The sequence below is a fragment of the Genypterus blacodes genome, unplaced genomic scaffold, assembly GCF_046128005.1.
Source record: "Genypterus blacodes isolate CSIRO-AG114 ecotype Tasmania unplaced genomic scaffold, CSIRO-AGI_Gbla_v1 ptg000017l_1, whole genome shotgun sequence".
Lineage (NCBI taxonomy): Eukaryota > Metazoa > Chordata > Actinopteri > Ophidiiformes > Ophidiidae > Genypterus > Genypterus blacodes.
Window position 1 is genome coordinate 6,020,078 of NW_027466831.1, and position 22,445 is coordinate 6,042,522.

At 44.8% G+C, this 22,445-nt stretch overlaps 2 protein-coding genes across 9 annotated transcripts in view; one reads left to right on the plus strand and one right to left on the minus strand.

Annotated features, from left to right (window-relative positions):
- LOC142990981 (semaphorin-3F-like) overlaps positions 1–9,195 on the plus strand; it is a 108,430-nt gene extending 99,235 nt beyond the window's left edge. For all 8 annotated transcript variants that reach the window (XM_076140891.1, XM_076140890.1, XM_076140897.1 and 5 more), the window contains 9 exons: positions 2,655–2,724; positions 2,822–2,966; positions 3,259–3,481; positions 5,071–5,159; positions 5,457–5,498; positions 5,897–6,054; positions 6,378–6,445; positions 6,629–6,762; positions 7,235–9,195. In XM_076140891.1, the coding sequence (XP_075997006.1) occupies positions 2,655–2,724; positions 2,822–2,966; positions 3,259–3,481; positions 5,071–5,159; positions 5,457–5,498; positions 5,897–6,054; positions 6,378–6,445; positions 6,629–6,762; positions 7,235–7,705 (1,400 nt within the window). In that variant the 3' untranslated portion in view covers positions 7,706–9,195. The remainder of the gene's footprint in view (positions 1–2,654; positions 2,725–2,821; positions 2,967–3,258; positions 3,482–5,070; positions 5,160–5,456; positions 5,499–5,896; positions 6,055–6,377; positions 6,446–6,628; positions 6,763–7,234) is intronic.
- Positions 9,196–15,877: 6,682 nt separating this feature from the next.
- On the minus strand, positions 15,878–21,043 carry LOC142991252 (caM kinase-like vesicle-associated protein). Its single transcript, XM_076141314.1, has 10 exons — positions 20,949–21,043; positions 20,644–20,775; positions 18,652–18,726; positions 17,970–18,108; positions 17,507–17,627; positions 17,318–17,393; positions 16,944–17,080; positions 16,682–16,760; positions 16,331–16,418; positions 15,878–16,225 (listed from the first exon to the last, which is right to left on the minus strand). Exons 1-10 carry the CDS (start codon positions 21,041–21,043, stop codon positions 15,878–15,880), a joined length of 1,290 nt encoding a protein of 429 aa, XP_075997429.1.
- Positions 21,044–22,445: the final 1,402 nt, after the last annotated feature.

Here is a 22,445-nt window from a genome sequence, read left to right on the forward strand (position 1 = left end):
CTGCTGACTACTTGCACTAAAATGACCTATAGGGATTCTGTGATTATCCTCATTGTTACTCCGACACGCAGATGCAAAGAGAAATGTCCCTGCAGCACCTTTACAGTTGGACAGATGAAAACGAGAGAGAGAAATGGACATAAAAACAGATCCGGATGGAGGAAATAGGAAATGGAGGTGGAATGGAGATGTTCTTTCCATACGAATGTAGGAAGGGTGATTGTGGATCCTGGATGGTCTCCTAACTGTTATTACACACACACGCAACGCCCTGGAGCTCAGTCATCACCGACCTTTCAGAATGGTTTTTATTGCAAATCTTGTTGCCTTTTCAGGTTGTTTTTACAAAAGCTCAATCTGTTTTTAGTGACACATTACTGTATATACCAGGGGGGTTCATGATAGCTCTATCTTTGTCTGCACAGTATCTTTTGTGCTTGCGTGCAAATCGCTCATTTCTGCAGTGCAACAGCTGTATGTCATGACGAGGATCATCTGTTGTGGGACACCCATGACAGCTCATCTCGCTGTGGCCACGCTAACCCATGACCGTTCCACTGCTCAGTCTGTGGCAGCTGTGCCGGGGCCAAAGGACGATGGCAGGATGGTTGTGTGTGTGTGTGTGTGTGTGTGTGTGTGTGTGTGTGTGTGTGTGTGTGTGTGTGTGTGTGTGTGTGTGTGTGGATATACACGTCTTTATGGGTGTGACTTTGGGGAATCTACTGAGAAATAAGGACAATGTGGCTGCTATCTCTGTCCTCTTCTCCAGGAAGGAGCTCAGGGCTGTGGACAATCTCTTGAAGAAGTCTTGAGCGCCAAAGCACACTACACAGACACACACACATTCACTAGTGTGTGTAGGACCCCAACCCCGGCAGGACTGGGTGTAGATTCAAAGACAATGCTCACCCCCTCTGTGTATCATTCTAGCAGCCTGACAGCTAATTTCTCATGCTGGTCTATAAGGGGCTGGGAGTGCATAAATCTGAATAGGTGTACTTGTGCTTTCTGTGCATCTGATCGCTGCTCCTCCTGTTCCTGCCTCTCATAGTCATATTTTTAGCTTTTTTCTCCCCCCGGTCTCCCGTTTGTGACTTTCTCACAATCGAGTCTTTACTTTGCGGTCATCTCCCTGTACACAATTAGGTTGGGAGCACATTGTGCGTTTGGTGCCGGAGGCCCTTGTCCTATTGTGGGAAGTGAAAGTGCCTCCTGGGAGAGGAATTTAGGTCAGATACAGAAGAGGAGAGAGACTTATCACCCATTGTATGTTTAGCTCCTCTGTGTTTTCTGTTGCTGTGGATGTTTTCACTGTACTGGGAGAAAGGATAACCTACATCAGGTAGCGTTCAATGTCAGAGCCCCGTACAGGACCGTCCATGTGAGCGTTCGTGATTTAGAGACTTCCAAAATTGGCTTGAAAATATATGATCCACTCGTCCCTCAGGAGAGAAGAGATATTTCTCCTTGGGCCAAGTGTAGGATGTGAACTATGGACACAGGAAGAAGAGAATCCCTGCACGTCGCGCTTAAATCTTCCGCCTCCTCACGAGAAGTCTCAGGTGGCACAGCAATCATGTCTCCAGTCTAGACAGGAACGAATCAGACTGTTTGATTTCACAGCTCTACTGTCAAATATCACTGCGGAGTGTCTGGGGCTTGGTTGAATTGCTCTATATATTTTGATACTTTGGAGAGATTGCGGCTCACAGTAATGAATGTCTCTGTTAAAGATGTTTGGCTGATAAAACCCTCTCAAGGTCGAGTGGTGATGCGTTATGATCTTGTCAATGAAGCCTTCACCTCGTCCTTCCTGAGGCCGCGGTTACGTTTCCTCTCATATGGACCAGGTCGCTGCGCTCTTTTACACCTACCGTTTCCGTCAGCAGGATATGGGAACATCAGCACCGCCGTTTGACAGGGCAGGACTCGCGACCTCATTCCCGTTCCTCTTTTTATTGAACTTTTACTCTGATTGAGACACTTCTTACTGGTGTTTTTATGATCTATAGTACGGCTGAGCTTAAGGCAAACATCAACATTCACAGAAACAGTTAAGAAGCAGCACCAAAGCCTCTTATATCTCCCCCTGACCTTCACGCTTTCAGTGCCATTATAGATCTATGGGAGCCACACACTACACAGAAAATAAGCAAAGTAAAGTAAAAGTCATGCTGTCAAAACTAAAAATAAGTTTTAGCTCAAGTATGAAAAAAGTTATTATTGAATGCAGAATGTTGAATAAGTGTTGACAGACAAGCAAGTAATGGAAGAGAAGAGAGAAAGGGAGAAGAAGGAGAGGCGAGGAAGGAAGTAAGAAGAAAGGCAGAAAGGAAACTAGGAAAAGCTGGCAAGGAGGGAGAAACTGAAGGAAGGAAAGGAAAAAGAGAAGGAAACAATAAGAAGTTAAGAAGAAAGTTCCAAAGTTCAACATTCTCCCTCTCACGTCAAATGGAAATGCAGTAGTTGAGTAAATGTACTTAGTTACTTCCTGGCCGGCGTCTGTGTTGTCATTGGTGATGGAGGTTGTGTTCTCTTCCCTGTGAGGAGCTGCGGCCTGAAGCTGCAGCTCAGGGAGGTTTGTGCTGTGAAGCGTGATGATTGCTTTGCTTCTCCTCTTCGCTCTAATGTGATTTCTCTCTCCTCTCTTATAGGAGATGTTTACATACAGCCAACGCAAGACACCAAAAACCCTGTTATATACGGAGTGTTTTCTGTCTCTGGGTGAGCACAATATTAAGTTCTGGGTTTTTTTGTAGGAGTGGAAGTGGTTTGAATTTGATTGAAAATGTCCCTGACTCCTGGTTGCTTTCGCTCGCAGCTCCGTCTTCAAAGGCTCAGCGGTTTGCGTCTACTCCATGGCGGACATACGCATGGTGTTCAACGGACCCTTCGCGCACAAGGAAGGCCCCAATTACCAGTGGGTGGCCTACACCGGGAAGATCCCCTACCCTCGACCCGGCACGGTGAGCCTCCAACACACACACACACACCACCCCCCCCCCCCACCCCCCCCCCCCCACCCCCCCACCCCCCCAACACACACACACACACACACGGTGACCCCACACACGGATACCACAGCGAGCTGGCAGTACAGACGTTTCTCTGTGTTCACTTAGAAACCATACGGCCACAACGCAGGCATCAGCAGAACCAAACTTACAAAGTCACAGCAAAACTCTGATTTAACTTCCTGTGTTTACATCCAGTTATCGTTCTCTTCTTCTTCATCATCTTCTTCTTCTTCACTCTCAGTGCCCCGGAGGTACGTTCACCCCCAACATGAAGTCCACCAAAGACTATCCGGACGAAGTGATCAACTTCATGAGGAATCACCCTGCCATGTACAACGCCGTGTACCCGGTGCACAAGCGCCCCCTGGTGGTTCGGACCAACGTGGACTATGAGTTCACCACCGTCACAGTGGACCAGGTGACAGCTGCAGATGGCAACTATGAAGTGCTCTTCCTAGGAACCGGTGAGTGTTTTGAGGAAAATGATGCTGAGTTTGATGTCTCACACACTCAGAAAACACAGAAAACACAGAAATCTAACAACATATTCAGCTGATTTTATTCCTTTTTTTATTCACTAACATTTTTCTGTTTGTGTTAGTGAACAGCTGTGTAACATCATAGGATGTTTAAGATATCAAGCCCCTTTACAAACAACTTCAAGCATGAATCACTTGATCTCAATCTCAATTTGGAGTTAAGTGTCACAGACTTTAAACAAGTTGTTGATTCTAAAGGCAGGAAAAACTTCATTTTCACCAGAATTATACATTAAAGAAAAAAACATGAAACATCATTTTTTTGGTATTTGGTTGGTTCAACTATCTTCAAGAAAGCCACTAAATTTAACCCCTTAATTTATGTATTAATTCTCCTACTGAAATTGTTTTAACTGGATAAATCAATGACATGTTCAGGTGACAGATGAAGCCGTTGACTCTCTTACTGTGTGTGTTTGTGTGTGTGTGTGTGTGTGTGTGTGTGTGTGTGTGTGTGTGTGTGTGTGTGTGTGTGTGTGTGTGTGTGTGTGTGTGTGTGTGTGTACATTTGTAAAGTGTGAGGAGGGGCAGGAGTCCCTTCTTGAGGCTGTAATGTATCGCTTGTTTGATAAGTGACTTGTATACACGAAGTCAGTCTGAACCCATGAACCCTTTGATCAGAGTCAGAATGCTAAATGACAATGTCAGCTCAGAGTTAAATAATGGAGGTAAAATCCCAAATAAGTGGAGGGCTGCACCCCACCTCCCCTCCCTCCCCCTCACCACAATCATTTGTCATTAAGAGAAAAGCATTCTTGCCTTTTGTGCTTAAGTGGAAAGTTAACCTATCAAAGGGGCTTGAAGTAAACATTGGTCGATCTGTACCTGCAGGGCAGTGGTGGATTAGCAGTGGGAGGGAGGGAGAGAAAGAAGAGGAGGAGGAGGAGGGGAAGGAGGAGGAGGAGGAGGAGACAGCTAGAATATCCATCACCTTAATCTTACCCATTGGTGTAAGAAAGATTATCTATTTGTCTACGTGCTTTGAACCTTTATGAGGCCCCTCAGCATGTGGCCCTCACATGTAGCGTATGACGCCTCTTAACAGGCTTTCATTCTTTGTTCATCTGTGCTTTACGGAATAGCGAGTAATGTGTTTGCGCGCGCTCGGTGGAGGAATGTGCGTCCTTTCAGCTGCCGTCAGAACCCCAGCATTCAGCTCCACGCTGCACAAGTCATAATAAATCTCAGGTATCCCGCTCGCAGGAATGCCCCCGACTCCTTTACAGAAAACACACACACACCTCTCGTGGGCTACGGCTGAATAGGTCAAGGCGAGAGCGCTGCGGATGACAGAGGAGGTTTGTCACGGCCGTGGCAGCGAGCGCACTAAGTGGAACAGAGCCTCGTGTCATCCAGCCAAAGGTTGAGCTCAGGAGAACCTCGCCAGCGTACAGCGGCGAGGATTAGCTCTCGCTCCAGGTCGCAGAGAGAGCAAGGCGGGAACCTTCAAGGCGCTGTGTGTGTGTGTGTGTTGGAGGTGTGTGTACATGACAGGTGTGCGTTTGTTTCCGCAGACAAGGGGACGGTGCAGAAAGTCATCGTCCTGCCCAGAGACGACCTGCAGACGGAGGAGCTGGTCCTGGAGGAGGTAGAGGTCTTCAAGGTGAGCGGACCTTCTCATTTTGTCTCTGTTCTGTTCTGTTGTCATAATTTCACTCTTCCATCTTTGTTCTCTGAAAGCTACAGTACACTTTGACTTTCAGGACAAACTTTCTGTTCTGAAAGACTCTCATAGCAGAATGTTCATTCATTATTTGGTCTTTTGAAGTATACGTTTGGCCTTCACATCCTCTTTGTGAATCCATTCCCTCACTTTGTAACTCTTTCACTTCCCCTCTCTCTTGTTTTATATATTGAGCCATTAAACAGCTCGTCACAATAAATCATTTTCTTTATCAAGGTCCCGACGCCGATTACAACGATGAAGATCTCCTCCAAAAGGGTAAGCATGTCCTCGCAGCGTTATCTCACAGGCCTTACAGCGCTTTAACAAGGATAAGGTGCAGGGAAGATGGAATGACATGAAAGAAATATGGAAACATTATGAAAGCGGGATGTTACGGCGTACAGCTGTGGAACGAATGCCTGCCCCCATAACTCACAGAGGGAACAGACGTGAAAATATGGGAAATGCATTAAACGCTTTGTGTTGTCTCTCAGTGTGATTAAAATAGTTGGCCTCCTCTTCTCGCTGTGACATCATCGCCCAGCCAGAGCGTTATTGTTGCAGACAGCCGTGTAGTGCTGATGAATTTCAAACAGCTGATCATAAAACGTATCTTGTTTGTCCGCCGCTGTGTTGTAACGCCATTTCTCCCGCTCTCGTCTTTCCCCCAACAGCAACAGTTGTACGTGTCGTCCGCGGTGGGCTTGACCCAGCTGCCTCTGCACCGCTGCGACGTGTACGGCGAGGCCTGCGCCGACTGCTGTCTGGCCAGGGACCCTTACTGCGCCTGGGACGGCAAGTCCTGCTCCCGCTACTCTGTGTCACAGAAGAGGTGAGGGCAGACGTCGCTGCCGGCATGAGCAAGGACACTAACGGGATCACTAACCGATCCGTGACGCTAAACATCAGACATGGCACTTCATGTGTTTGAATGGCGCTTTAATGTTAATTAACACCATAATCTTGGGGTAAATTGTGTTTTGTGACACTAATAAATGCGTAATCATTGTTTGTGGTGTAACCAGTGAATGATGTCAGTGACATAAAGGGGGAGGGGCTTTGTGGATTGTGGTTGTTGGATGGCTTTGAATGGCTTGCGGTTGCTTTATGATTTTTTTCTCTCCTTATTCGGCAATACTGGTCTGACCCCTTTAGACGAAGCCGGAGGCAGGACGTGAAGTACGGGAACCCCATCCGCCAGTGCCGAGGGTTCAACTCCAACGGTAAAGGCTGCTCCTGGAACTGACCCCTGACCTTACTTAGTTATTGTAAAATCTACTAAAGTTGTAATGATATTACATAAAGCTGAATTAAGCTGCGACTGTGACGCCTTTACACTCAGGCTCATCACTTCCTTCTGTTGTCTATTTAACCACATATTGTATATATTATCTTTTTCCCTGCAGTCAATAAGAACACGTTGGAGATGGTGCAGTACGGGGTGGAGGGGAGCAGCACCTTCCTGGAGTGTCAGGCCCGCTCACCACACGCCCTCATCAAGTGGCACCTGCAGCGGGATAACAGCGACCGACGGAAAGAGGTCAGTCAGTCAGCAGGGTGGAATGGAGAAGCTCACAATTGGAAAGTTTTATAGAGTATAAGCGTTTACTAAGCTTGAGACCGACTCGATCAACCGTGATGCCCTTCTGCTGTATCACGTCACCCTGAGGCACCAGTCAGTTTCATCGTGCAGCTGTGTGATGTTGCCGCGCCTCTTTTATTGACTCTTCTGCTGGATGGCCTCCGTTTCCCAGAGGCAGAGCGGATTTGGCTTTGCCGCCGCCTCGCACATCTGATTCTGAGCATTAAAGCTGTCATCGCCTAATCAAAAACCTGGGTGTGCATGTACAGAGAGGGAAAAATGGAAAACACTGGTTACCCTGTGATTAATGGAAGATATCGCCTCATGTTTTAGTATTAGTCACTCATGCAAAGGCAAAGACAGGATGGGAATGTACAGGTTGTCACGACACATGTACTTCATGTTGTCTTTGTTTCTGTTCCTGCGGCAGTTGCGCTCCGATGGTCGGGTGTTGAAGACGGATCAGGGTTTGCTTCTGCGGTCGTTGCAGTCCTCTGACTCGGGCCTGTACCAGTGCACGGCCACGGAGAAGAACTTCAAACACACACTGGTCAAGCTGCAGCTGGTGGTGCTGTCGGGCCGGGCCGTCAACAACGTGCTGGTGGAGGGCGGAGGAGGGTCGGCGCCATCGTCTCACCACTCCAGCAGCAGCCAGTGGTCCCCCAGCGCGGGCCAGTACAAGGACCTGCTGACCATCCTGAGCCAGCCAGAGATGAGCCTCATCAACCAGTACTGTCAGGACTACTGGCAGTTCGGAGATCCGCTGCTTGGCGCCCTCAAGGCCAAAGACCTGAAGGAGCTCAAGGAGCAAAAGAAGCCCCGCAACCGCCGACATCACAGGGAGGGCGAGGGGAAGGAAGAGGAGGACGAGGAGGAGGAGGAGGAGGAGGTAGAGACATGAGGAGCATGTGATGTCGTCTGAAAGCACCCCAGCCCCACCCTGTGAAAACTGGGAGAGACTCATTGAGAGTAGCAACGTGAAAAAAAGCTCAAATCCACAAACGGGAAAAAAGAAACTGAGAAAAGTGTCTCACAAACAAAATCCCACATACATCCTTTCAAACAGTAAGATATATAATACACAGTATTTATTGTAGGTTGTATATAGTATCATTCTGTGGATTTCTTTGTACTTATAGAAAAAAAACATGCTCTTTGTGTATAGGTACCTTTGGGGCAAATATTGTTATTGTGGATGTTGTTAATTTTATTGTTGCTGTTACGGTCACCAAACTCCTCCCTCATCCGCCGACATCACGTGACCTCGGTGACATGTTTGGAAAGCGCTCACGGGCGTGTGAGCTGTTAGGAGCGGCGGGAGGCTGTGTGATGTGGGAAGGAATAGCTGATCGGGGCTTTAAGGGATCTCTGCTCTCTTTTTTTTGACTCAGTGCCAGGATTCCTTTTTTTTTTTTCTTTTTCTGGACACTCCAGGAATGCCTGTCATGCAACCCGCTCATGGACACAGACTTTATATTGCAGAGAGGATTGACAAACGATATCTCACTCCATTTCTCCACGGGAACCTAAACTTCCAGATGACCGCGCAGATATTTTAACACTTTATCGGCCCCCTTTTTTCCGCAGATTATCGGCCTCTTGCCCCTTTTTTCCCATTATTGCCTCGTTCCCCCTTTCGACTCTAAAATACATCAACATGTTCCCTGTCTGTTATGACAGATGCTAATTAGGATAAAGTGATTTATATTTGCTCAACCAAACCAGGAAAAAAGGCCTTTTCACTGCAGTCTGGAGATGTTACAGCTTGTCCTCTACAAGCATGAGCAGTTACACAGATGCAAGTTTTAGTGAGATTTATCGCTTTGCTTCTTTTCACGTTTGAACTTCCCTTTGAACTGAGTGAGGTGCAATAAAGGGTCAAGGTTTTGCACAAAGGGCATTATTCTTTTACCTTCAAGGGACTTTCGGTGGGGGCCAAGTGCAGCGTGCACCCTTGGGCGAGCTATGTTTGAATTCAGCAACAAATACACGAAAAACAAGCGTCAGTCGGAAGTTTTGGGCTCTGAGCACAAGACATGTGTTATCTCTCCTCGTTGCTTTTAGATCCTTTGACTCGTGTGGAGAAAAAAAATGTACATGCCCATATACACAACAGAGCATCGTAACAATGTTGTGATACTAACCAAAATATTGGGAAGCTGGCTTTCATTGTGTGCATGAACCTGTATTTGTACTGTAATTCTGATAAGATACTGTGTGGTTGTCTTCTGCTCTTCATCATGTACAGGATGGACTGAGTGAAGCGCTCAGCACAGCAAAATGGGTCAAACTAAATGCTTTAATGATGCCCCGGCTCCAAATATACTCCTGGATAAAGCATGATGCATCTTTCCATGGGCTGAATAATGAATACAGCTTTTTTTAAATAGTCTCGCTCACTATTTGTTAAGATGGAAGTATTTTTGTAGTGACAAAAATACAAAAATGGCTTTATTGGGTCAAATTCTTACACGCCAAAATGAATAAAGACCGAAAGAAAGTCCCCAAGAATGTAAAGTTAATTGGGTTTTGATGTAGAATATATGAAATAATCACTTCATTGTGACTTAATGGGTTTTTTAACAGACCGTGTCTGTATTTGTCTGCATGAAAGGTGCATCCCTCGTTTATTCAGGGGTTTTGTTTCTGTATCGGCTTCTTAACTTGGGATTTAGTCGGCATTTCCAGAATCAATCCGAGCTTCTGATTCTCTCCTCCCAAACGAGACCCAGGAGTTACACAGCAAAAAAAAATGCAAAGAGAGGTTGTACAATTTGTTGGTATTTTTTACTGTGTTTTTAGTTTTGAGTGTTTATGTTTGTTTTGTATTTTTGCATCATCACTTAAGACTCTGAAAAAAGAAACAAAAAATATCTAAATGCACAGAGGTGATGTTATTGTAATGACTTGTGTAAATGACTCTATCTTCCCTTTCCATTGTTGTTGCTGACTAATAAATTAAAGCTCTATATTTTATAAAAATGGAATGTTCCCCACTTCATTGTGATTGGCTTGATACTGGATGTTTTCCATGTTCAGCCCACAAAACCTCTGGATCGTTGGAATAAAGTTGTACCTGTTAAAGAGTTATGTATGCACATTTGTATAAAATATACACATTGCACTCGTGTTTGTAAAATACAATAGAGGGTTTTTGTGTGTTTCCAAGGCAACATATGGCCCGTCCAAAAAAATGTCAAATGGGATAAGGGTCCCCCCTTACCTCTTTCCAAAATTTCTCCAAAATTTAAATTTTCTTCAAACTCATGCCAATAGATCCTCGTGCCCCCCAGAGGCTGTGTGTGAAAGTTTAGCTCTCTAGTTTCTTCCTTGTCCAAGATATGGGCAATTAAAGGAATGGACCGGAATTTGGTCAAAATTGCTCCAAACCTGCACCAATGAATCTTAGTGCCACGGGGATGTTGTGTATGAATTTCTGGCTTTTTGTGTGTTTCCTAGGCCAAGTTAGTTAACATTTCTCCAAACTCACACTAATGCAGTGGTTCCCAAACTTTTTCTTTCGCGCCCCCCTTCTATAGATCCGAAGTTCTAGTTCTTTTCTTGGCCAAGATATGGGCCGTTCAATAAATGTAATATTTGATAAGGGTCCCCCCTTACGTTTTTTGAAAGAGTGACCAAAAAATAAGTTTTTAATTTTCTCCAAATCAATGGATCCTCATGCCTTCCAAATGGTGTGTGTGAAATTCTAGCACTCCAGCTGTTTCCTTGGCCAAGATATGGGCCGTTCAATAAATGTAATATTTGATAAGGGTCACGTTTTTTTGAATGCCACTTCTAACGCAATTAATACACATACAGACACACAGACACACACACACACACACACAAACAAGGGGCATTCAAGGTTATTCAGACAGGATGTTAGCAGCCTCTTATCTCCTTGGTATATTATATTGCTACTGCTAATGCAAACCACCAGTTTTTGTAACTGTGATGAATTATCTATGAGTGTGGTTCTCTAATTATTTATTGATGTTAAAATGTTGCACACACAGCAGCAACATTGAGCATAAATCTCATGATGTAATTCCACTCCCTCAAACTGGAATCTGCGTATTTTATTAGAGGAGTAAGCGTCGGCTGCTGTCAGACCACCACAGAAGATGAATCAAATCAGTCATAAATAATTCACACAAGTTAATAAATCACACGCAAACCTGAAGACGCATTGACACGAAACACGTCTTCTCCTTGTTTGTACTTGTTGAATGAATTATGGATAAAACTGGATCAGATTGTATTTAATTCTCTGTGATGCCACAAATCTAAAGCCATCATTTGGGAATCTTAATATCCAAACCGTCCTACTGTATGTTCTATTCAATGAGAACGTGTCTGGAGTTCGTTCCCACCTATTTCTGTTCTACGGGTTTGTTTCAGGACACAACTTATTATTTAGTTGGATCAGGACAGCAAAAGAGGGCATCAGCTCATATCTGGGCTCCACAGAACTCTGTTGTCTGCTCTCCCATTCATTCTCATAGACGGAGCACTGTTTCCCTCCGCTTATCTGATCCCTAAGAGGCATCAGTGGAGCGGCCGTGGGGAGTCTGGGTGGGAGTATGACAGGTCTGAATAGGGGCTGACAGAAGCGGCTATTTAAATGACATCGGTGTCATCGCCAACCAAGCGGACGTGGAACCACTTCGCTTCAAATCCGGCCACCTCTGTGTCCCCCTGCGTGAATCAGAAACTGGCTTATAACCGCATCGCCAGCATCCATAATAGATGTCACAAGGCCACATTTTGGGAATTCAACACTATCCACAACAAAGCTTGACCCATCAGAGTCTAATCAGACTTTTTCTATGCACCATTCTTCGCCAAAACCACACCCAACGGAGACGAAGCACTGTCGGGCCTTATCCATGCAGAGGCGTATCACATGACACGATGCCAAGCCGTGGCCGTCACTAGCATCACTGAAAAGACACAGAATCCAGGGCGATCTTATCAGCGTGTGTGACGGGGTGGCTCAGAGGCAGAGACGTGGCATTCTGTGGGTAATACCATCTGGGCCGTATCTCTTGCAGTCAGATCTGATGGACAGTCGCTGCATTGTTGCTGCGAGGAGACGCAGAAAGCAGGAGAGTGAGAGGCAGAAGTTTGGCACGAAATGAAGCCGAGTCTTTGTACTCAGGCATCCTTCAGAAGACCAAAAGCCTCGCCCCGTTATTAAAACCAAACTCCCTCCTGCTCTGAAGAGATGATGAGCTGACATTAATGCCTCGACCTGGGCTTTGCTCACAAAAACGGGGTGAAAGAGTTTAGCGGAGTAGTTGACTCAGTGTTTTCTATTACGTTTGACACCAAATTATGGCCTTGTGACTCCCAGTGCTCATATTTCGCAGACATTCTCACGCAGTAACCATATGCAGATGAGCCTCCGGGGATGAAGTGTGGAATAATCATTGTCGACCGCCTGGAAATCAGAGCGAAAAGGACGCAATGCTTCCATCTAGCGGCTTTATACTGGTACTGCGCCACTGGGTTACAATAACAGAGCTGCATTACATGTTTTTGCCCAGTAGATGGCAACATGTACTAGTAACTAGAAGGTTGTATGGGTGCTTTGTAATAAATTCGTTCAATGTTCATGGAATGAGTGTATTGCTGGGTGGCAATAACACATTATAGAAATACACTATACGTGTTGTGAACAGTACACCACTCTGTCTTGCCATACAAGTAAAACTACTACATGTTGATTCTCCTCTTTCATTCAGATGTACAACCGCAGTTCTTCAAATTTGGGTAAATGTTAAACATAATGGAGGGGACAGATATCTTTGTGATTGGTGTTATCTTCCACTTTGCATGCCAATAAATGGAAGGCACATACATCTATCAATCACAATCACAAGGCTCTCCTTTGAGTATTGTCATTGCTTTGATTCCTCATAAAGAAATGTGAAATAAATGGTGGATGGAGGCTTTCATTACAAAGCAGAATTGTGAGCTTGTTTCGAGTATTGATTGACACTTTCTACAATGTAAAAAGTGCTATTGCTCAATTGTAATGAACGTTCTTTGAAATCATTTCTTGTAAAATTCTCATTTTCCCTTGGGCAAGGACAGACTGTGATCAAGTCAGTCTTTCATCTCTACATTGCTGCTTCAGACGAGCTGACTTCTGTCGCCCTACCACTCTTAATGAAGGCATCTTACGACACAGACACAAAGTTAGGATCCCCCCCGAGTCCTAATGATTGTATGGATGGCTGCATACTAATGCACAATAGGCAGGGAAAAGAGAAAGGCTCCCAAGAGGAAGTCTATTGAGGTCCCCGTGGGTCTAGGAAGTGCGCTCTGTGCGTTATTATTCCACAGCGACGCAATTCAAGTATCCTAGAAAGTGTCACCAAATGGCACTGCAGGGATTTTTCTAGCAGGAGTTCACACCCCACCAGGATGGGTGCTAAGCTTGTGCTAAATGAGAGAGCGTAACACAGATGCTCTCCTCGGGGTTGGGGGGTTGGGAGGTTGGAGGGGGGCGTGGATGGCATAATGTGATGACGCCAACTAGTTCCCACATTTGCTCTAAATAATCCAGCAAATCTTTGATAGAGCATTGAGTACTTTTAACGCTGCTGTGTACCTTCTGTGTACGGTCTGTGTGCGGTCTGTGTGCGGTCTGTGTACGGTCTGTGTCCTCCAGCTGACGAGAAACCAATCTGAGATGAATTAACGGATGAATTAAACTTTATTACCATCAAATCATAAACTCGTCGAGGAGTACGGTACAGGGTTCACAAATGCATGACAGGACCTACAGGTGACAACTGGTCCTAACACACATCACATTTACAAATACACCTGTAAGTGCATGGGGAAATCAACAGACAGGAAGTAGTAAATACACTGAGAAATGATTGGGAAAAAAAGCATTGCTTTAAACTGTGTAACAGTATTTAAATAGTATTTATTTGCCATTTAAACATAGAGAACAAGCTACATGAAGTTATCTATTCACATAAAAAAATCTGCTAATACTTTTCTGAATAAGCCTCTTGATAAAATCTAAATATTTCAAATATTTGTTCACAATGTGAAGAAAAATATATATAGTGGATGTAGATCATGTATCTGCACACCAATCCACCTCCACATAAATTAAAAGGAGTGAGATATACTGAATGTAAAGATAAAAGACTCTGGAACGTCCACAGCCAAGCTTTAGATCTGAAGTCCAATGGTGTGTGTGAGTAATTTTCATTTATTAAAGTTATTTTATTCAAAATGCACATGTCCGTATAAATTCACAGGAGTGCACAGTAAATACAAAGCCTCCTCGCAACAGGAGGCGTCAAATGTTATACAGTTGAATGATGTCATCGGATACTTACACTGACAATATGGCTGCTGTCCTACTGTCACCAGGGAAGGAAACCCCATGATGCAGTGCGTACTGGCACAGGAGATTAGGTCAGACGTTCAGACGTGATCTTAAATCGTCCTATCACACACGTAATCTGACAGCGGAGATATTCGACTACGTACTTGGACTCACGGGTACACGGACTGTATCGAAAGAGGAAAGACACCGGGTATCACAGTTTCTGCAGCCAGTCGAGTATTGCTAAACTTACTTCAGAGTGATTACAGAGAAACTCCTTCTGCAACTTGTTATTAATGCTTGAGGGGATCCACAATTAAAATAGATAAATTATTGTTTGTCAAGTATATCTGAGAGTCAACGTAACGATTAAATGAATAGGCAGATAAACAAACAAATTAACGGATATATAAATAAAGCTGAGTTCATGAACACGACCCTGGTTTCAAAGAAAGTCTAAATGAAGCGAGTCTTCTATTAAAAGCAACATGTGATCCATTAACGCACACTTTCTTTACAGATACGACCAAATATTAGCACGTGTAGCGTCAGAGGCGACGCCCTAACACAAAAGGACAGAACGAAATCAAATCGCACACGGTAGACAAGAAGTGAGAAGTGTTTCCGTCACGTGATGGATAAAGATGTCGGCGGTGACGATGAGCTACAAATTAATTCCGATGCATAGAAACTGCGATGTAACGGACAGATGGTTTCTCCCCCCCCGCCTCCCCCCACGAAGAAGAAGTAGAAGAAGAACTCACAATCAAAGCGGGGGCACAAGCGATGGTTCAGGCCTGCGACCGGACGAGGACGGCGGCGAGCGCGACGCATGAAAAAGGCAAATCTGAGCGCATCTTTATCCACCAAGTGGCTCTAAATGGAACGTAACAGCAGGAAAGTGAGATGCATGCTGTTTGGCTACTTCTACAAAGGTCTCTATGTACAGGATCTTTACACTTACAGCTATGAAGTTCTTTCCTGAGCGAGAAAGCTAGCGAAGGAACAATAGTGTCCGTGTGTGTGTTTATGTATGTATGTGTGTGTGTGTGTGTGCGTGCGTGCGTGCGTGCGTGCGTGCGTGCGTGCGTGTGTGTGTGCTTGTGCTTGTGTGTAAAGCTGCCTATTTCAAAGCATACTGGGTATAAGAACCAAACCACAGCATTGTTTAACACACAGTAATTGGTTACTGTAGATAATAGAGCAGAAAAATGACCAAATTGCCCCCATTTTCTCCTTAGTGAAGCTAAAGAGGGGCAGTATTTAGTGAGTATCAGGCTGATGTGGTCTCATTTTCAGCAGCAAAGCAAAGCTACTCTACCGACTCTAAAAGAGAGAAAATACTGCAATTTGCAAGGCTGAAGACAAAAGTCGGCTCATTACAAAGGAATCAAAGCCATTTTCAGCACAATCACGTCTCCCTATGTTCTCTTATTACGGAGAGAAGAATGAGAAAGAGGACCGCAAAGCCGCGGCCTCGCAGGAAATCAGTAAGCATGTAGAAAGCTGCGGTCTGTACAGTCTGACATGAAACATGGTGAAGAGACACAAAGCGTGTGAAAGAAAGCAGATGGGACGTGACACTCGGGGGGGGCAAAGGTCAGGACAGTGAGAGATCATCTATGAGATGATGCGTGTGCGTGAGAAAGAAGCAGAGTCAGTGTCACCATGCTAGAGCAGCTAATGTACAGTGCGCTGGAGCCGTCGGGTCGGGTTCTAACCCTGCTCGTCCCCGGCCTCGGCGGCTGCGTGCGAGGGAGCCGCCGCCTCCCCGTTGCAGCGTGACGTGGGCTCGACCTCCTGCGGCTGAGGCGCCTCAGCAGCTCCGGCCTCGGGCTCTGGTTGGCTTATCTGGGCCTCGGCGGGGAGCTCGGAGGGCGCAGCAGGGGGCGCTGCGTCGGAGGCCGCGGCGGGTGAGGGCGCGGAGGGGTCGGGGGTCGCTTGAGGAGCCACCTGGGGAGCAGCTGGGTCTGCCGGGGCTCCGGCGGCGGGGCTGGCTGCCCTGGAGTCGCTCTGTTCAGGCGCTCTCAGCCTCTTCATGATGGTGGTGACCCGCACGGCTTTCTGTGGCAGGAAGCATTCAAGTGATCAGATCAGACAGCTGGGACACAACACTGAGCTGACATTCACACACACACCTCTTCAAGTTTCATCTTCCTTTATTCTCACCTTCCACTTAGCTCTGGCAAAGTTCTTCTCTATTTGTGCGCAGACATTTTCCTTGATGTTCTTATCTGAAGCTGCACCACCGGAGATCCTGGAAATGAGACCAACAAGTGAGCGTCACAAACACACAAACAACAACCCTGAGCTGTGGCCTTTTTTCAGAAATAGTTTTTGATAAAGCCACCTGCTTTACTGGATTTTACAGATTAAAGTCAAATGGGAAAATGATAGCTTGTTCCGAAAATAATACAAAGCGGATCGATAACTTTGCTTTGCTGTTCTGGTGGCGTTCACACGTCCTGAGCTCACTGCTGTGATTCTGCACCAAATATCACATAAGACTAAGCTGCCTACCATTCGTGGTTTATTGCCTCCTGTGCTGTCAGTCTCTGGTCTTGATCCACCTCCATCAGACGAGCAACCAGACTCTTAGCTGACAGAGAGAAACAAAGGCTTATTCTCCTGATGGGTGTGTGTGCGTGTGTGCGTGTGTGTATAAATATAATATGTACTCCAGGACCCTCGGGGTAAGAAAGGGAGCGCTCTCCAATATCAAATGTTTTACTTAGCAAGCTGTCATTGTGTACTTCCACCGTGTTTACTCCAAACTAAGTACCTGAGTCGGAGATGTCATCCCAATACGGGGAGTCGAACTCATAATCGCCTGCCAGGATCTTTCTGAACAGGTTCTTGTCATGGTTTTCATAATCATCATCGTCGGTTTCATCATAGAAGGGAGGGTTGCCTGACAGCCTGAGGAGGGAAAATATAAATAAACATTTGCAGCATATCCAAGGCAATAAGACATCTGAACTCCTCTATCCCTCACATTCCATATCAGTATAAAACAAATAAAATGATGTAATGGTTCCTCACACAGAGCACTCGAATTTTGGCAGAATAGTGTTTTGCAAATGTCTGGTATGACTCGTGAAATTGTAGAGATAAGTACGGCCGTGTCTCTCTGCTGTGTGTCCCATCAGCACTTACAGTATGTACATGATGACCCCGGTGGCCCAGCAGTCCACAGGCCGGCCGTACCGCTGTCTGCCAACCACCTCTGGAGCTGCACAGGACCAAGACACACAGTTTTTAGAAACCCTCAGAAAGTTGCCACACCGCATTCCCCCTGTAAAACACTACCTCACTTCTCCACTTTGGAAACTTTAATGTTCTCACCCAAGTACTCCGGAGTCCCACAGGGATCTTTGATTAGGCCGTTCTCCAGCTTGGCTAAATGGAAGTCACTGATCACTATTTTAGAGTGCTTCAGACGGTTGTAGTAGACCAAATTCTCCAGCTGGGGAAAAACAGCATATTACAGTGACAGCTTTATTTTTCTAACTTCAGAGTGAATCCACAAATGAGGCTAGAAACACATAACTACCGCCAACAGATGATGTAAGATGGTGCTAAATAAGCACAAGGAGTTGGTTTTGATATATTTGCAGGTCAGGTAAGGACACAGACACAGAAGAGGTTGATGCATGCCACAATTCATCATTTTACATTTACATTTGACTGATTTCAAGGTAACTGTGGTAAAGTCCTGGCTTCATATTGACAAAAACTCCTCCAGTTGTATGTTAGACCTGAGAGGTGGAAACTGATTTAGGAGATCTGCAGCGTTGCGGCTTTGTACCTTAAGGTTTCTGTGAACGATATGCAGGGAGTGGAGGTAAGCAACAGCCTCCAGCACCTGGCGCACCACGTTGCTGGTATCTCGCTCTGAGTAGTAACCTTGGTCCAGGATCCAGTCAAACACCTCCCTGCCTGTGGCACTAAGGGAGGAAGAGGAGAGAAGAGACGACAATGGAACAGCCTGGTATAAGATGAGATGAGATCATATTATTGTTTCCTCTTCCCGTGTTTCCATTTGCCCTGTGCTGAGCTATACATTAAAGGTGACATTATCATAGAATAATCGTAAAAAAAATATTTTCACGTGATACACACATATAAAAAGCTAAGCAAATAAAAAAAAGATTTGAGAATCCACCACACCTGCGTGAAGGAGAAGGTTTTAATCATTTCCCTGTGGATGTCTGTTTTTGCGTTTGATGTGTTTCCTTTGTGGCGATGCGCATTTTAGCATATCCATGGAAAAGCATCAAATTCCCCAAGAACACATGCTGATGAGAATAAGAGCAGCTAGCAAGCAATGATATCTGAATACCAAATGAGTGGAAGTTCAGAGCCGCTCTCATGTCTGCAGGGCCTGGGGCTACAACAGCTCATTCCCCGAGAGTGTATCATCAACATATAGTTCATGGGGACTGAGATACTGCAAAGACAAGCAGAACCGTGTTATCATCTCAACTCACAGTTCAAGGAAGAGGAAGTACTCTTTTTTGGTCTCGAAGACGTCCACCAGCTGGAGAATGTTGGGATGCTTCACCCTGAGGAGATGTGTGATGACGGAAGAAGAAATAGACAGAGAGAGGGGAGAGAGAGATGGAGTGATAGTGAGAGTCAAAGAGAGGGCGGAGTCACACAGAGATATTAGGAGTCATATAGGAGGCATGGGTTGTGTCTTTCACTCATTTGGAGGCATAATGTCCAGGAATAGCACAGGACATTAGTCACAGAAGCCAACATGGGAAGCGATCATATAGGGGGGAAATGAAACCGCAAAACATAAATTAGTTTTACTTCACACACACACACACACACACACACAGACACGGATCTGCACAGCTGCCCGTAGATAACATACGTGACCTGGCACATGTCAGAGCTTTTATGTATCTGTGTGTCTTAACAGCATGGCCGCAACTGTGACAACCGCTGGCCCAGCTGGGAGGCTTTGCGGTAGATTGGGCCCACAAATCCCCTTCAGATAGCGAGCGAAGAGTTTACGCAGGCCACAGCACAGAGAGGTTAATCAGCCATTACAGACTTTTCCTTGTCTCCGATTATGAAACTGAATTGTTTGCATGCCAAACCGCCGATGCTTCCCCAAAAACACACACACACACACAACTTTCGTATTCATCATCACGGTGACAAGCGGCAAAGGGCAGCTTGTTACATTAAAAACAACAATAAGCTGCTTACAATGAGGAAGAGGATGAGTCAACGCAGGAATTAGAGTCATGACTCCTGTGGGATGCTAATGTTGCTCTGTGTTTGAATGAAGTAACTGCTGCTTATCAGGGGATAAGATATCAGAACTGTAGTGTGTTAGGTAAATTGTTTCGGAACTCTGCTACCACCTAGTGGCCAAAAATACATTTACTTAGCATTGAACGGAAGTACTGATACACATCCACAACTGGTTGCAGTGACTGTGAGGGTCTGATATCCCTGTAAACAGCCACAGACCCCCACAGAGGCTGACATCTGCTAACAGAGTCAACGCTCTGCAAATGGACCCCCTGGGCTAGTGAGGAGTATGTGGCATAACGGCTGCGTGTCGACAATATCTCTCTACACCACTAAACACACTACACTTCTTCTCTCAAAGATGCGTAGGATATCTCATGTGTGAGTGTGCAGAGGCAAACATGTTTTACTTTCCTCACATTGGATTGCTCTTTGAATTTAAAGGGACCATACTATATGCTTTTTCTTAATTTGACTCATCTCCATAGAGTAAATATGTGAAGTGTATGATGTAATAGTAACAAAGCGGAGAGTTTGTCTTGAACATTGTTAAACATTCATGCGGCAAGCAAGACCAGAAGATGATCAATGTGCTTTTTCAACATTAAAGGCGTTCAAATGGAGCCTGAAATCAAAATAATAACATGGAAATCAATTCAATAATTCAACTTTGTGTGTTAATAATAAGACACTGGTATAGATGAATGCTTGAATGAGTGATGTTCAGGTTTCAGTGACAGCATTTGCAGCTTTGTGAGTGTCAACATTCACTGAATATATGACAGAATATGTATACACACATATAGCAGTGCACTCTGCTGATAAGGTTTGTGAGAGGGAATAACATGAATTTTCAGTGTGGGACAGTGTTGTGAATTTAAAAAAAGAAAAAAAAGATGAAAAATCACACCTATATCTTCTTGTATAATCTTGCTTTGAAGCTGTCAGGTAAAGACGCTAAGTTGGCTAAAACATGATGTAATTATACAGGAGCAGCTGCAAGCTTGATATCACAGATACATTGGGTTTTTAGAAATTGTGGCAGAGTGTTATCATTGATTTTATTAAAAAGTGAATGGCCGTCAGTGAAATTAGTGTTTGACGTTCTGGAAAGTCTCATCATCAAAACGACCCACATTAGATTTTCCAGGTAAATGTATTCACACCAGAGAACATGCAGGAACAAAAAAAGGACAGACGTGACAACTTACATCTTTAAGATGAGGATCTCGTTTTTCGCAGCCTTGCGGACTTTCCTTCCGTCCTTTTTCAAGAACTTTTTACACGTGTACATTTTCATTGTGGTTTTGTCCTTGGCCCTAAAAATCTCACAGAACTCCTCCCTGAAATGAAAAATTCAAAAAAACACATTTACAGAGTTTACTGGAATATAAACATGGTCGCTTCAAACTGAGCATGATAGGACTGTAAGAATAAGAATTCATAAATCTTACTTAAATTCCAAAGTGCCATGTAAAATCTACCAATGATATTTGACGTATAAGGAAATACTCACGACTTCACAATTTGACCCAGGTCATATTTATCCGTCACATCTGAAGGATTATTATAATCCTTCTTTTCCCCGATTGTTAAACAGCCAAACGGCATGACCACTCCTGACCTGTGGAAACAGAGAGAGAGAGAGAGAGAGAGAGGGAGAGAGAGAGAGAGAGAGAGAGAGAGAGAGAGAGAGAGAGAGAGAGGGATTAATGAGATGCAGATATGACTTCCATCAATCAAGATTTTTCCCACCCAGCTAACAAATTCTTTTCATCTTGGCTCGGTGAAAGTGCAACCATATTATTCTGGCTGATGACTGGGCAGAAGTTTGGCTTTCCCTTAGTCATGAGGAATCACACCAGTAAATGCTGAGAAAGCCTTTCAAAAGTGTGAGACCTAAAGAGTCACCAGAGGCAGAATTTCTGTGGTGGATTGTTTCACTTAACTTACTGTCACAATGCTTTTCATAACCCTGCATTGACAAGAACCCCAGAGAAATGTCGAAGGCGCTCCTGCAGGAGTTCAGATTTAAGTTCTAATAGAACAGCTTGGGGAACAGACAGAGGTGTTGCAGAGGAAGAAATAGAGGCCTGAATGTACCTGTGAATTCTGTTCAGCGCTGACCTAGAGTTGAAAGTTGCGAACCACACTGGTCAGCCAGCCAAGGAGCCTCAATAACAAGTGACACATTTCCAATCACATAAAGGAGCCAGCAATTAGAGGCAGAGCACCTCAAGACCCAAACACGAATTACAGCACTTTATAAACTCGCCATCTACACTTGAGCACATTGCATTGGCACAGCCTCTCTGTGATCGCCACAAACAGTGAGGAGTTCAAATATGAGAGCGGCCTGTGTGACTGTATGTCAGTGTGTGTGGTGTATTGTTAATTTGAAACAGAAAAGCCGTTACAACATGAGTACAGGAATAGTACATCTATAAACCAATTCATATCCAGATAAGAAATTGACCTGTATATGTTTTTTTGTTGTTTGATTCTGTTATTAGTTTTAATCCTGTAATGCAGCGGGGAGTTTTGCGTTGATTTTTTGTCAAACCTGAGTGTGTGGCCAGCATCTGCTATGTTGCAGCTGTCCAATCAGAAAGGAGTAGCTCTTAAAGTGACAGTACCTAATACAGCCCATTTTCACTCAGTGTGCACAGCTACAGCAACAGTCATTGCTTCTCTTCGAAACAAGCGGAGAGGTTATTCTGCTTTATTTCACTCATATTACATACTTTTAAATGTTAAGCAGGGCAGCAAAACAAATATTTGTTTCCCGGACATCCACAACATCCAGCAGCACTGCCAGTCTGTGTGATTGATGCCTGCATGTAAATGAGCTTGGCCAGCATGAGCAGTATAAGATTATGTATTAAGGGGTTCAATCTGTTCAGGCAAACTCTGTGAACTGACTGGTAATCCAATCTAAATGAAAGAGGCTCAATGCAGGGTCGTCCAAAATTGCTGAGCGAGACGTGAGTTCACCCTGAACCTCGTTTCTCAT

What these genes read in the sequence shown, in the direction of transcription:
- LOC142991252 (XM_076141314.1), bottom strand. Translation starts at nt 21,043, where the DNA reads ATGCCGTTTGGCTGTTTAACAATCGGGGAAAAGAAGGATTATAATAAT. An exon ending in CTGGGTCAAATTGTGAAGTC is followed by an intron (nt 20,776 to 20,948) that starts GTGAGTATTTCC and finishes TTTTCATTTCAG; the next exon opens with GGAGGAGTTCTGTGAGATTT. An exon ending in GGATGACATCTCCGACTCAG is followed by an intron (nt 16,761 to 16,943) that starts GTACTTAGTTTG and finishes TCTCTCTGTCAG; the next exon opens with CTAAGAGTCTGGTTGCTCGT.